This window comes from Gilbertella persicaria (assembly GCF_025201335.1).
Source record: "Gilbertella persicaria strain CBS 190.32 chromosome Unknown B0P05scaffold_6, whole genome shotgun sequence".
In the NCBI taxonomy this organism is placed as follows: domain Eukaryota; kingdom Fungi; phylum Mucoromycota; class Mucoromycetes; order Mucorales; family Choanephoraceae; genus Gilbertella; species Gilbertella persicaria.
The window spans coordinates 88946-104373 of NW_026251967.1; the positions used below are offsets into that span (position 1 = coordinate 88946).

General features: G+C 37.3%; 3 protein-coding genes across 3 annotated transcripts; 1 reads left to right on the forward strand and 2 right to left on the reverse strand.

Annotated features, from left to right (window-relative positions):
* Nucleotides 1-206: 206 nt before the first annotated feature.
* Nucleotides 207-4196, reverse strand: B0P05DRAFT_463626 (uncharacterized protein; the record flags this gene model as incomplete). Its single annotated transcript, XM_051574174.1, has 10 exons — nt 207-435; nt 492-707; nt 753-1129; nt 1174-1584; nt 1631-2059; nt 2102-2804; nt 2859-2974; nt 3022-3636; nt 3683-3781; nt 3828-4196. 10 exons carry the CDS (start codon nt 4194-4196, stop codon nt 207-209), a joined length of 3564 nt encoding a protein of 1187 aa, XP_051438016.1.
* A 1034-nt stretch (nt 4197-5230) lies between these two features.
* B0P05DRAFT_463772 (syntaxin 6, N-terminal-domain-containing protein) lies at nt 5231-6114 on the reverse strand (the record flags this gene model as incomplete). The annotated part of the gene is made up of 4 exons (XM_051574185.1): nt 5231-5336; nt 5399-5515; nt 5788-6033; nt 6083-6114. 4 exons carry the CDS (start codon nt 6112-6114, stop codon nt 5231-5233), a joined length of 501 nt encoding a protein of 166 aa, XP_051438017.1.
* A 4348-nt stretch (nt 6115-10462) lies between these two features.
* Nucleotides 10463-10783, forward strand: B0P05DRAFT_443848 (uncharacterized protein; the record flags this gene model as incomplete). Its single annotated transcript, XM_051573781.1, has 1 exon — nt 10463-10783. A coding segment is annotated over one exon (321 nt), but the record flags the coding sequence as incomplete, so codon positions are not given.
* Between the last annotated feature and the right edge of the window lie 4645 nt (nt 10784-15428).

Sequence of the window (15428 nt, forward strand, 5' to 3'; positions counted from 1 at the left end):
GTATCTCCAAGAAAATGCTACATCATAAGCTTGTATGAATATTCTACCCGAGAAAAAAAACTTTTATGTAAAGCAAATTAAGCTGTCATATGAATAAAAGAAGGCTATAGACATTTTTTTTTTTTGTCAGACACTCAAAACCTAAAAATGTTTACGCTAAAATACATATATTCATAAATATATTTCAAATAAATAATAAACATAATCTATCCAGAAGGTTTTTGTTGTGTTGTATCGTACATGCGAATAATTCTTGATTGGTCATTTTCATTTTGTGTAAAAGCAAAACCACGCGATTGCTTGAGCCTTTGAATTTTGCGTACCTTGTTTACTGCCCGACGGAAACGATCCATACGAGGTCTATAATCTGGCAGATTGTATTTTTGAATCTCTTGAATATAATGATAGCTTTGAGGTCGATACATGCGCTTAATACTATTTTTTAAAGAAAAAAAGGTGAGCATACACATGGTGTGTATTAAACTACTTACTATTTCCAAATATAATCACGCAAGATACAACCCAAAGGCACCACAATGACGAAAAGCCAAAAGTTTAGATTACCAAATAATAAGGGTACAATGCCGTAATATTCCATGAAAATCTCCCAAGGAACCAAAGGGCCAAAATAGGCTACAAAAGGCAGAAAGATGAACCAGATCAAAAATGAGCCGGGAATAGCAATGATGGTGTATTTTGTCCAGATACTAAATATTGCTCAGTACATGTTGATATTCAGTTGAAATACTTACTCAGTAATCAGCGCTGCTTTCCATAAAATAGTGGCCAAAGTAGCAGTGAAGATGGTTGTGCCTACCCACCACTGACCTCCAGAATATCCTAGTTTAAATACAGAATCGTCTACAAATGCAGCCATACCGATGAAAAACAGCAGAGCAGAATGATACACAGCATTCACAATCCAACCCCAAAATCGCTTTTGGTTAAAGAATTCGTTCTTTTGTCCTAAAATGTACATTTGAGGGTACTTGTCCAGTAATCTTGCAGAGGCAAATTGATCAAAGATACCAATAGCCATGGGTGGCAAAAATGTAAAGATCACATTAAAACAAGACATGGTCCATGATTCATACAATGTTTGACCAGAGAACCCATTAAAAATAGCATACTGTTGAGCGTTAGCATTGTATTTTTACTTCAAGCTAGACTTACCCAAAATTGAGTCAAATACAAAGCTACATTTTTGTAAAAGTAGAAAAAGATCATTTTACTGAGACGTTGGTAAGCCCAAGCACCATGAACAAGCAATAACTTTTTGAGAAAACGGAATTGAGAAATAGCAAAATCCGCACTTCGAGCAGCCTGCAAGCCTTCAACACCACTAATACCAATGCCAACATGGGCAGCTTGGATCATAGATACATCGTTAGCACCGTCACCAATAGCCAACAAAATGGACTTGCTGAACTTTTTGACAACTTTAACCACAAGTGCCTTCTGTAATGGAGACACACGACAGCAGACAACAGCTTTACAACGTGTGGCTAAATCATAAAATGTCTTTTCTAAATCTTTTTCAAGCGCAAAAGTCAATGATTTTCCTTCAATAACAAAAGCTAAGGGCTAAAGTAACGTGTTTAGCTCTATCATAGAATATCGCTTAACTTACATCATGTTGCATATGTTGTTCGAGCGAGACAATATGTGCCAGTTTTTCTTCTAAAAATGATTTTGTAGACATATGGTCTTCTTCATCACAGACCACTAGATCCATTTCTTCTGTAAGTAATTTACAGCTATAGCCGATATTGATGGCTGTTTCTTGTCGATCACCTGTCAAAACCCATACTTTAATATTGGCTTCATGTAATGTATGAATTGTATCAGGTACACCATCTTGCAATTTATCTTCAATAGCTGTAGCACCCAGCAAGAACATATTTTTTTCAATGATTTCTGCTGCATCGTCTAGTTCTTGAGCACGGTTCACAAGTGTTGTAGATGCTTTTTCATAAATGGCAGACCATTTCGCATATTCCTCTTCTGATATTTCGCGCATAGCAAAACATAAGGTTCTTAAACCCTCACAAGCATAAGCCTGTTCTTGTGAGTCCAACCGACAAAAATAAGATTGACTTACCTCGAGGTGCTCAAGTGTGGATGTTACAAAAGGATTGTCATCAGACAAACGTTCCAGAATGACAGTATCAGCGCCTTTACAGTACAATTTGATGCGGCCATCAGGGCCACGAAGCACAACCGACATACGTTTTCGAGTCGAATTGAATTCACATACGTTCAGAATTTGGTATTCTTCTTCTATCCCTTTACGTATACAACTAATGGAATGAGGCTTACGTGCCACAAACTTGTAATCAAAGACATTGTTGGCTCCATTCACAAGAGCGCCTTCATCGGGTGAAGATGCCTGATAAACAATCTTTCCAGTCTCCTCATTGGTTTCAGGAATGACTGTATGACAAGTCATAAGCGATGTCAAAAACTCATTGATCACATTTTGATATAGGGAGTTCTCTAAATGCTCTTCCAGCTGTTTAAATGAATATTGTCCTTTAGGATCATTGTCAGATATAGGACGCTTATCGGGATCAGGAACAGTAGCATAGCAAAGTCCACTAATTGAGCACTCTCTGAACTCCATTTCGTTGCATGTCAATGTACCTGTTTTATCCGAGAAGACGTATTCCACTTGCCCCAATTCTTCAATCAAACTACTACTACGAGCTACTGCTGGTGTGTCTGTCTTTTCATAGTAAATGTCTAGGTCGTTGTCAATCATGGAAGCTTGTATGTACTTTACAATTTCCATGGTCACCATTAAACTAATCCAATGACACGATATCAATTTGGATATTCATAATATATATATTACATACCTGATGGGAATAAAACTGTTGAATAAAATCATGAATGTCAAGATGTTATAACCAAATTCAGAAGCAAGCTCAGAGGAAGGCAATAGCATGTAACTTCGATTTGATCCCTCACGTACCTTGACGGTGTTAGTATTTTACAGTGAACAAAGCAAATATAACTTACAGATATAGCATAACTACCAGCAGAACACAAGATACTCATGGTCACCAACATACCAAACAAATACAAGATATTTCTATTTGTTTTACGTGTCACATTTGAAGCTTTGGTTGGCTTCTTACTCGAGTTTAACATGAGTTTTGTTTCATGTCCTGTAAACACAACAATACCATAAATCCAACTTGTGTTTCTGAGTTGGGCACCTCTTAATAACAGCATGTTGGGATCAAGAGGAAAATCTTTGGTTTTGCCTCCTAATTCATGACTTGTCGTTGACAGTGTACCATCATAATTATACAGTCTATTGTTGGGTTGTTCTGATTTAATTGTGCCTGTTAAGGTAGATATTTGAGCAGGTGAGATACACGTTGCTGTCTCTGGTAAGGCTTGTTTGATCTTTAGGTTGACTTCACCATCCAGATTACTCGTTTCGATATAACAAAGACCCTCTGGTTCTGAGCTGCTGAGTAGAATAAGGTCGGCTGGAAAGAATTGCGAATTTTCAATACGACAAATGTCTCCTACTTTCAGATCTCGCCATTGTTTCTCAATAAATTGTGATCCGTCATATATTTTACATTTACGAGAATTTAATTCTCGATCGGATCTATGTACACCCTATGTATTGTTAGTTATGACATGACTTTAACAATGAAGATCTTACGAAATCTTCAATGATTTCTTTGATGGCAGTGATCAACAAAACAATAACCAAAGGAACAAGTGTTGTATATCTGGAAGTAGGGGAAATATTCGGAATTTGCTATATATACAGTTTAGTTCATTTTTTCTTTATGACTCTAACTTACTTGAATGCCAGAAATGAACAAGAAAAAGACATTTGCTGATTTACTGAATTCTTCGTATAGAAATTTTGGTAGAAATGTAAAAAGGTTATATTTTGCTGTTGAAATCGAATTGGATATAAACTTTTGTTGGTCATTTAGTGGTTGGCTGTTTATATAGATGGTACGTGGAGAGCCATCTGTCACACGCTTATTGCGTCTAAACAGATCCTGAAATTTTTCTTTCATGTCTCTTTTTAAAGGTGGTTTTTGTTGTTGTTGCTGTTGTCTTTTTTTCAGAGTGGAACGGCGAAAGAGATCATTGGATTCATCCAGTTGCGTTTCGCTGTAAATCTCTTTTCCTTTGGGTTCTACTATATGCTGTTCTAGCATTTCTGTTGATTCGTTAGCAGCGAAGGAGGCGTTGGGATTATGACTGAGAGAAGAAAAGGAGTAGTCATATTTGTTGGTGATTCTGGCAGGTAGGGCATTGTTCAATAAGCCAATACCTTCCTCATAGTCTTCCGGTATAGCTCGAACATCATCCGAAGACCATCCTATTCAAACAATAGAAAAAAAATTTAATCCTAATAAATACACAAGGCGCTTGTACCTGTATCAAAAGACCCTGTTTTCTGTAAAGGTGGACTGGGACCTGTTTGGCCTTCTGTTGGTTGGTAAGTATTGTTGAATGAGGAAGACGAAGCAAGATTCTGGTTGGGATCCATATAGTACAGTGTTTTGTTGAATTAAATAAATGTAGAAATATCTATATAATGTATATAAATATGTGCGTATGTATAAAAAGGGGCGGTTAAGGGAAAGAGAATAGTTGTATAATAAAAAGGGGACTAAAGCGTGTGTTGCTTGAAAAAACAGGCTTTTGTCTTTTCGTTTTTTGATAGGATAACTAAAAGGCAAAAAAAAAAAAAAGAGAAAAGAGAGAGAAGAAAAAGAAGTGAAAAAACAGTGGAGTGCAAAAGTTATTAAACTATATAAAATTAGACTTTTACATTAAATCTAGGCCTTGAATGAGGCTGATAAAAAAAAAGAAAGTGTACAACAATAGTAGTAAGAATAAAAGGATACACATACTTGTGTTCCTTAAAACAAGTGAATTGAACACATATACACATACACAAAAAGAGAAAAAGACTTGTCCACTTGTAAACAACACCTTACTTGTACAATGGATCTACACAACATTAACAAAATAAGTTACCAGATTTCTGGCATTGAAACTCTTAAAATAGAAAATGCTTGACTTTTAAGTCTATTTTAATCACTTTTTCTTTTGAGCTGATGAGGTTGCTAATGCTTAGCTTAAAATCACCAAGACTAATAAGATAATGAGAATAATGATTAAGCAGCAAATACAATAACCAGACTTTGACTCTAGAAATGAAATAAACATGTGGTGTATCATCTTAATTCATACCTTCTTCTTCTTTTAGTATCTTTGTTACTCTACGCATTGCACTTTTTAATTTTCCCTCTGAGCGATCTACCTCATTTCCTAATTCATCCAATAATCTGATATTATTACTTAGTAACCACATATTGCCATGGTGACCTTATTCAGGTACACAACCTACATGACTTGATCATCCACTTCTCGGTTCATTGTACCTGCAATTTCTTTTAAATTGACCAAAGTACCGCCCATAGCTTCCAAATGCTGATCTTGCTCTCTCATCATCATCTGTTTTATACTGAGAAGCTGTTTGTATATATTTATACTCTAAATTACCATTTGTTGTTGTTGCTCATTCTCTATAAATATACTATTATCATTTTGTCTTGCTGTTTGGTACGATGTACTTTCATCCTAAATAAATAAATATATATATATTTATGTATATACAGAACATAAGTATAACGTAAACAAATAGGGCAGAATATTACTTGACTGGAAGGGGAATAAGGCTTTTTAGCTGGCGGATTAGCTAATGTCTTTCGTATTGATTGTATCGTATTACGCGACTGTGTTAAGAACTTTTTTCGAGTATTCAAGTCCTTTGTAGTTAAATTAAACTGCTGTGGATTCTCTTGAGAAGCCAGTAGAGCTTCTTCTAAATCTTCGATATCCTGTTCAATGGCTTCTAGTGTTGAGTTGAGTTCGTCAGCTGTCCATAATAATTCTTGGTTTTTAGGTGAAGAAACTGTTTGTTGAATTCTTTTCCAAGACTCAAATAGATTGCTAGCATTCACAAGAGTGTCTTCCACTTGACTATAACAATAGACTATGAGTATAACGGAAGTTGGTGTTTGGACAATACCTTTTTACGATAAGAAAAGGGTCTTGTTCCATACTGCATAAATGGTATAAAAAAGAGAAAAGAGAGAAAAAGAGATAAAAGGGCCAACAAAGTCCGCCTTAAGAAAAATGATATTCAAAGACATTATGTAATTACATCCTGTACCTAATGTAAATACGAGGCTATTCTTTTTCATAGTAAATGACGCTGTCTTTAGTAGGAATTTATTGCGTTATGGAAACAAGTCTTTTCATGTTCTAATACAGTGTAACTCGAAGTGAATGGTCATCATTATGAAAGGAAAAGTGAATGTCGGAGATGTGACGAATTGCTTTGATTCTTGTATTCGAGTTCAGAATGATCACATATGATATGTACAATTCAAAGGAAATAAAGAAAGAGAAAAGAAGAAATGACAATCTTCATGGGGCTATTTATACAAAAATCATTTTTTTATTGAGTTTACATTTAGCCGTTGTTGAATTGAAAAGTCAAAAAGATCACGGTTGTATATGAAGCTTGAAAAGAGCTATAAAGTAAAGGATTCTACAAGTCTTTAGCAGCTCAGATTGAGCTTTAACCAAAGAAAGTAAATATACTAGGAGATGTAGATAGAAGGTGTTTATTGTTTTCATTTCTTAACCTTTTACAATGTGTAAAACGAAAACAATAAAATACTCATCAAACGAGAAAGAACTATTAAAAGGGAAAAAAGCTAGTTTATTTGAATAATTTGTGTTGAGTGCTTTTTTAAATTTTGCAGGATGATATTCAAATTTTTTAGGGCCACCGTTTTTTTTTTAGATCCTCGACGGTTATATCCTCTTCTCCTCCCAAAAAAACGGTGGCCCGATAAAATAAGTAATTTAACAATAACTAATGAACATTTTGTTTTTGCTTTGGGAACTAACCCGTTTGTTTCAATAGTGGACAAAGTCATTTTCTTTATTTTTTACGTTGAAATACAAATGGTATATGGGAGGATTCTTGTTGAAGGTTTGTTTCATTTTTAAAGCACCCCAATGTACATATCCAAAATTTTGAAGATGCATTGGTGAAGGCTTGTTTGATATATTTTTGGGCAATTCCACAGGAAGAAGAGTTAAAGGCATCGGCCTAATTTTACTTTCTTCTGCTTCATCCTTGCTTCTGGGAGGAGCAATGACAGGATCACCTTTTTTAGATCAACCATAAGAGCGCTTCAAGTTGATATGGAATGCAGATTCATCAATAAAAGCGCAGTTGCTCATATAATCCATGTCAGTCTCTTCCCAGTGCTTCATCCATTGATATCTAGCTTCAATTTTCTCAGGAGAATTTCGCTCAACTGAATAAAGTTTTGCTCGCTTGAAGCTGAGATTGCACTTTGTAGTAACAAACCCATACAAAGCAGTCTTTGAGATCTTCAGATCCTCAAAACTACTCGTGAGACACTCCATCATCTCTTCCAAGACCATTTCATACCTTTCATCAATAGCTTCAATCGGACACTCCTTAGAGCATTATTGAGGATTTCAGGTCTTCCAAGCTTCCGCTTTCCATCTACACTCCTTTCCACAGCGACCTTACTGTCCTTTTCCAAGCTCGCCTCTCCTTACTTGAACCACGTTTGTGCTGTCGTTGGTGGTATACCAAGCTGTTTAGCAGCACCTTGGACGCTTATATTCTTTTCATACACTAAGTGAAAGAAGTTACTCTTGTCCTCAGGATTGTACTTCCGATAGGCCTTCTTAGAAATCCCACCAACATCTCCCGCAATACGGTTTGTGGTGTTGCTTTCAGTCTTCATAACAACATCTTTTACTGCTTTTTCAGGAGGCTTGAGATCAGTGTACATTGCGAAATCTGTAACATCTTCTAAGGGGTAAGCTTCGTCATCCACTTCCTTTGCAAACTCAAGATGCTCTTCTCCATTCTCATTCGTTAGGTTTCCGTTTCCATCTACATAAACAAAGCTACTATTTCTGACCCAATTTTTTTTCTAAGTTCGCATGATTTACTTTCCGAAAATACTGTATTGCATAAGCGATACAGATGATACACTGACCTTGAATCAAAATTCGTCGTTTTTTTTTGTTACTAAAACCCAGTAATAAAGGGGTGATGATAGAGAGAGTCTTCAGTACACCTAGACTTCATCCAAACGTATCCATTTTTTATTGATATTGTGTTAGAGGGTTTATTTTATAATCATAGTGTTACAAATAAATTTAGTATCTGGTAGGACCGCCTTTATCATCTATGGCTGCTTGGCATCTATTTCTCATGCTGTCAATCAAACGGCCAATCAGTTCATTACTGATCTGGTTCCACTGATTCAATAGTTCTTTCCTCAATTCCTTGGTGTTTTTGATCTCACATCTTACGCACTCAATCCTCTTTTTCAAGAGGCCACCACAAGTGCTCAATTGGATTTAAATCCGGGTTTTGAGGAGGCCAGGAATCAAACCCTCTTTATCATATGCTATGTCTTCCATGTGTAAGGCTAACCCCCCAGTATGATTTGTAGATCCATCTTCTTAAAAGATTTAGCGTCCACCATGATCGGACTGTAATTCCATGAATCGAGGTTGAAGCTTTTCTGACAAAAGTTCAATGTATTTGGTTTGATCCATGGTGCCATCAACTACAACAAAAGGATCAACTCCGTCTTTCTAAACCCCAAAAACCATGACTCCTCCTTTGCTAAACTCGGTGGTAGATACCACAAGTTCTTCCATGTAACGCTCACCATAATGGCGAAGGACTCTCTGGCACCACCATCAATTTCCTTGACTGAAAATGTGGATTCATCAGACCAAATATCCTGGCTCCACTGATCTACCGTCCAATCCAAATGTTCCTTGACCCATTCCAAGCGAAGTTTCTTGTGACGACTCGTAAGGACAGGCTTATGAGCTGCGTAATAAGAATAAATGCCTAACTCGGAAAGATGAGACCTAATAATGTTTTTACAGACATTGGTTTCCATCCTTTTTAGCTCATTTCTGGCCTCTTGAATGCTTATAAAAGGATTAAGCTTCACAACAGTCTCTAGATACCTTATACCTCTAGAACCAGTCTTCTTGGGTGTCCCAGGAGGAACATGGGGGACAAGTGAACCAGTTTCCTCAATGCGCTTTACAATATCTCTCACAATCTCTCTAGGTAGACCAATTTTTCTTCCTACCACTGTATTATTATGATCTTTTTTGTAAAGCCAATGTACACTCCAGTAATTTTTGTTATCTCTCTCATTGTATTTGACACGCTTGCGTTTGTTATCAGTGCTATTCATTTTGTGATTTGTTTATCTTTGGGTGAAAAGTAAAAGGCCTATTACATGGATTATCAGTAGAATAATGCTTAGTCTATACTGCAGAAAAAAAGAGATATCCATTTGAGCAAAAATACTGTTTTACTATCTTTCAGCTGATTTTGTTTGGGCTCAATTAGACATTCAAACTGCCCTAGCCCCTCTTTCCTGTAGATCTCTCTTGGCTTGACAAGAATCAGTTGTTCTGTATAGACATTTCAAACATACATAGCTATGATGTAGTCATATACTAACCAAAGCGCTGTACAGACAATAAGAGGAAAGGTGAACAAGTATTTCAACTGTATGCATTTGCCTTAAATCAATTTGACAAGTAAACTCCTCTTTAAGCAAGGTGACGCAGCGCTAATCATAACATTCATTAATTGATTTTTTCTGGAGATCAGGACAAGGTTCTATTCAGGAACAAATATGTTGTCGAATCTAACTTGTTGTTCTTTTACTTTGAATAGACGCACAAAATGTATCTATTTTTAGCATTGGGCTTTCTTTGCATGTATTTGGCATCGTTATAGTCATTTTGACCGTGTATTTTTTTTTGCTTAAGTTTGTCCGATTACTAGACGTTATGACGGTGACTCTTAATAAATCAAAATCTACTCTTATAATTTTTTGACTAAATTGTGTATGCGTTGCGTTCTATCATTTTGATGAATTAAGTGTTGTCGCGGGGTGAAAGTATGCAACCCATTTTTGGTGGTCTGTGCGTCATAGAGTCATTTGGTTGAAAAAGAAAAGTATCATACAAATTTCAGCCAAACAAAGAACTGTTGAGCTTAAATAGTTTTATCCTTCTATTTTGAATAAATTATCCTTTTATCTCTGCTATTCTTCGGTCACACACATATAATCATTACATGGTGAGGCTCCCTGCCTAAGAATTCAGTATTAAAAGGTCAAACAGCAATTCTATTACATCCAACAAAAAGCGTTCTCGCAGAGAATCATCTTACACACCTCCAGCTTTTTCTCGTCGACAGTCCACAGCATCTGTCGCCTCAACTTCTTCTTGCAACTCTTTTCACACAGCACCTGAATCTTTTTGCACCATATCAGGCTCAACAATATCTCGCCCTCTCGCTACACCGGTGGAGGCACCCTCTGATTTTGCACTCTATCTCATTAAGGAGCGTGCGAAGTCGGTACCAATGGCAACATACGAACTCACCACCAGCATTCGTATTTGGTTGAAACAGTTTGAACAACAAGCTCGTATCCACGGTATCACCTCCATGGATAATTGCACTACTCATCTCACTCGCTACATGCCTCTAGTCATTCAGCAATGGATTCCAACTCTTGCTCCTAGCATTGTTTCTTCTTGGACTCTTCTCAAGGAAGCCCTTATCACTCGTTTTGGTATTCCGGAGGAGGAGGACAATCGCCTACTTCTCAAGCAATTGAAGGCGTGCAAGCAACAAGCTAATGAATCTGTTCGGCTACATGCAGCGAAATGGGAACATTTTTTAAGTCTTATCACCACTGAATATACTGAAAAGACAAAAATTACCTACTTTATTCAGTCGTTGAACCACAGGGATACCAAGCTGACTCTCACTTCTCTAGTCTTTTCGATGAAGATTGACTCATTAAGCCAGGTGATCAATCATGCAATCGAATTGGAGCCGGAGACTGTTACACTGGGATCTGATCCTATGGATTTGGATTATATGTCTAGCCATCAATAGTACAACAAGAAGCAACCTTACAACAACTCTCAACCTAAGCAGCTGCGTGCTTATGACAAGCATGGTAATCCTATCTGTGATCTTTGTCGAGGAAAGCACCGCACTGTGGATCACAACAAGAAGAAGTACAACAACAACAACATCAACAACAAAAATAACAACAAGCAGCAGCAATCTAGACAACAAAAGAACGTGCATAACGTCAGGGAATTGAACTCTATTCCAGCAGATAACCAATCAACATCATCTTTCTCTGTGGATATCAGTCATTTTGCATCAAATTCTCACAAGCTACCACGCAGTACTATTCTAATTGAGGATAGACTTGTCTTTCTTCTGTGGGATACTGGTGCGGACATTAATGGCATCCAATTGGAATTGTTCAATGCTATGCATGCTGAGTTGAGTGATCGGGAACGCATCACTTATCGTGATGTTAACAACAACATCAAATCAACTTGCGGTACAGCAGTAGTTTCAGTCTTCAACCAAAATATCAAATTTCACGTTATTAATGGTCTTAGCAGCCCATTGGTTGTCGGATGGAACACCATTAGCAAGTTTAAGGATAACATCGACAGTGATGCTGGTACAGTCTCTCTGACCATCAACAACAACACTATCAAGATACCTCTTGACACCACCAAAGAACCCAACGTCAACACTCTGGACTCCGCAAACAACAATATTACACAATATATCTTGGACAAATTTGATAGTATCATTGCTAAGAATCCCGACAAACCTTCTGTGACAAATCTTATTGAATTTTACGTAGACACAGGTGATCATCCTCCCATTTACTGCAAGCCAAGAAATTTTCATTCAGATCTGCAAGCTGAGATAGATGAAAAACTTGAATCAATGGTGGATAATGGTCTCCTAGAGAAGGTTTCGTTTTCCCAGTGGGGTTCCCAAGTACGGCCAGTTGAGAAACCTGATGGTTCAATGCGTGTTTGTGGCAATTATATTCCAATCAACCGTATCACTCAACCAGTGAACTATCCTTTTCCCAACATGCACAACATTCTCCAATCTCTGGGGCAAGCAAAGGTTTTCAGTAAGGCTGATCTGTCTCAAGGCTACTTCCAAATTCCTGTCCGACAAGAAGACAGAGAGAAGACGGCCTTGGTTACAGCCAATGGTACCTACGTTTTCACAGTAATGCCTATGGGGATGCGCAATTCACCAGCATTTTTCCAGTCTTTAATGGACAAGGTTCTGGGTTCGTTCCGCTATGCTTTTGCTTTTGCATACCAAGATGATGTGATTATATATAGTCGCACCGTGGAAGAGCACAAGAAGCATATCGATCAAGTCCTTACTGCATTACAGAAAGCAGATTTGTCAATCAAACTCACTAAATCTACGTTCTTGTTAGATTCAGTAGAGTATCTAGGCTTCATTGTCTCGTCTCAAGGTGTCAGCGCCAACCCGGAGAAAGTCAAGCCTATCATCCAGTACCAACCACCTTCCAACTTAACCGAGCTAGAGAGGTTCTTAGGAATGACAGGAGTCTACCAACGCTTTATAATTCAATATCAAGTCAAGACGGAGCCGCTGCGCCGGTTGAAGAAGAAGGAAGTCGAATTCAAGTGGGGCCATGATCAAGTCACTGCTTTTGAACAATTGAAGAAGGATCTGCGTCTGTTGCCAACGTTACGACAACCGGATTTTTCCAAACCATTTGACCTACATACAGACGCCGCGTCCTCTGCTGGCATAGCCGTCATCCTGTGCCAAAAACATGACAATGTTGCCTATCCTCTTGCCTTTGCGTCGCGTGCTCTCACCATCCATGAGCAACGTTATTCTGTGCGTGAACAAGAGTGTTTAGCAATCATATTTGGTATTAAACGTTTTCGTCCGTTCTTGGAACGCAAAACTTTCTACATCTACACTGACCATTCCAGCTTGCAATGAATTTTGAAAGCCAAAGATGATGTCTCCGCCAGAGTATGGCGATGGATGATGTTCTTACAGAGTTACCAATTTGAAGTGTTCCATGTCTCTGGCAGTAGCAACAATGCTGCTGATGCTCTCTCTCGTCACTCTGTGGCTAATGTGCAAGTTATCCAAGAAACCATTCTTTCTCCACAATTTGACTGGTCCAAGGCACAACATGAAGATTCGGAAATTATGGATATCATTAGCAACCCGGAACATCACAAGTCATTCATCATGATTGAGAACGTATTGTACAAGGCAACATCTAACCAAGCATCTAAACACAGCAAGGATCTTTGCGTAGTAGTACCTACATCTCAAGTATCATCTGTATGCAAGCAATTTCACTCATCCAAGTTCGGTGGACATTTTGGGTTCAAGAAAACCAAGGCTAAGATTTTGCAGCAACAATTGTGGTGGACATCAATGTCGCAGGACATCAAGGAATTTTGCAACAAGTGTGATTTGTGTCAACGAATCAAACGTGGGCAGCAGCACCAGTACAACCTATCTAACACCTTCTCTGATCTCCCCTTCTACCGTGTCTCTTTGGATTTCTTTGGTCCTTTGCCTTCATCGTCAAACAACAACAAGTATATACTGGTCGTAATGGATTGTTTTACTAGATTCGTGGAAATCTACCCGGTGCCATCAACAATACAGGACGATGTGGTGAAAGTATTCTTCTCAAGATACATATTACGCCATGGTCTTCCCATGGAGATTCTCACGGATGGTGGTCCTCCCTTCTCATCATATTTCTTCTCATCTTTGATTGCTACGCTGGATGCTAATGGTCTATCATCTCCACCTTATCATCCACAATTGAATGGAACAGTAGAAAGATTTATGGCGACATTAAGAAGAATGATCTTAACTTACACTGAACAAGATCGTATCAAGGACTGTTGGGACCAATACTTAAGAGTAATTCAATTCGTATACAATAATACAACTCATGCAAGTACTGGTTTCTCTCCCTTCCATTTGGTTCATGGACGTTCTGCTAGGTTTCCTCTGGTCAAGACCAACACAATTCAAGAATATGATGATAAGCTGGTTCCGGAGAAGAAGTTTGCAAATGAACTCCAAGAGAGGGTGAACATTGCATTTGATGTTGTCAATAAGCATCTCAAATCCAAGGAATACAATACTCAGGAGAATCCCTATCAAGTTGGTTGTTGTGAACATATAGAATCTATATGCATATGATGATCTGACATTAAATAAGTCTTCAATTACATACTAAAATATATCATAATCAATTTACATGTTGTATACACAGCATTATTCATCCCTTCTTACACTAGTTGTGTCCTAAAAGACCAAGTGCTAACGTCATGTATGAATATACCTTTCAGTCACATTTTTATCCACAGCTTCAATGGATGTCTTTTATCTTAGTTTAAACATGTTAAAGATCAGACCATCACATAATCACAAATTGACATCTGCATCAATACCAATGGTAGACGAGGTCTGTGCCCTGATCATGTACCCAGTTCTTGTGTACCTTAATCCACTCAACCGATTAGCTAGTGTATACACCCTCAGTCCCAAATCAGGGATAATCAATTATCATACAAACAGTATAAATACAACACAAAATATAACCTTTAATAAAGCAGACTTCTTTTGACCGTTTTGGTTCTAATCGACTTATTGATTTGACCATTTTATTAGTGATTATATCACATTACATCATAAATAGACATAAAAGAACCTCTTGTACTGAATAAGACAATGTATCTTTTAATAGATCAAGACTTATAGCCGAAATCCAGTCATTTGCACGAACTCTACTACTACTTACTCCGACATCTCTTCATGTATAAATACCTAGAGAATGAAGAGCTAGAAAATGATATCTAGATATATATTTTTTGGATAATAAACCTATACAAGTTCTAATCGACTTCTTTGTTTTTATCTTCTCTCTTACATCACAACATTGGTGATCGAGTTCTTATATTTAATCAACCTCTCACTTCTGCCAAGAAGCCAAGGAAACTGCAGTTCGATTTGTCTGGCCCATATCAAGTATCTGCCATCAATACCAAGTCCACAGTATCCTTAAAGCAAGCTGGTACCAACAAGAGAATCTACAATGTGCATGTCTCAGACATCATTATTTTATATTTTATATTTTATCTTTCTTTCTATATCTTATCCATTTTATATTTATCAAATTTATATTTATCCATTTTCTTCTATAGTCTCATCTCGCTGTGGGATATTAAGTTTAAATAGTTTTATCCTTCTATTTTGAATAAATTATCCTTTTATCTCTGCTATTCTTCGATCACACTGACTTGATCTGATTTTTTTTTTGCATGCAAGGTTCTGTGATAATTATATGTGTGTCTTCTGAATGGGTGAAATTTAGGAAATGATAACCCCAAGGACCATAGTTTTA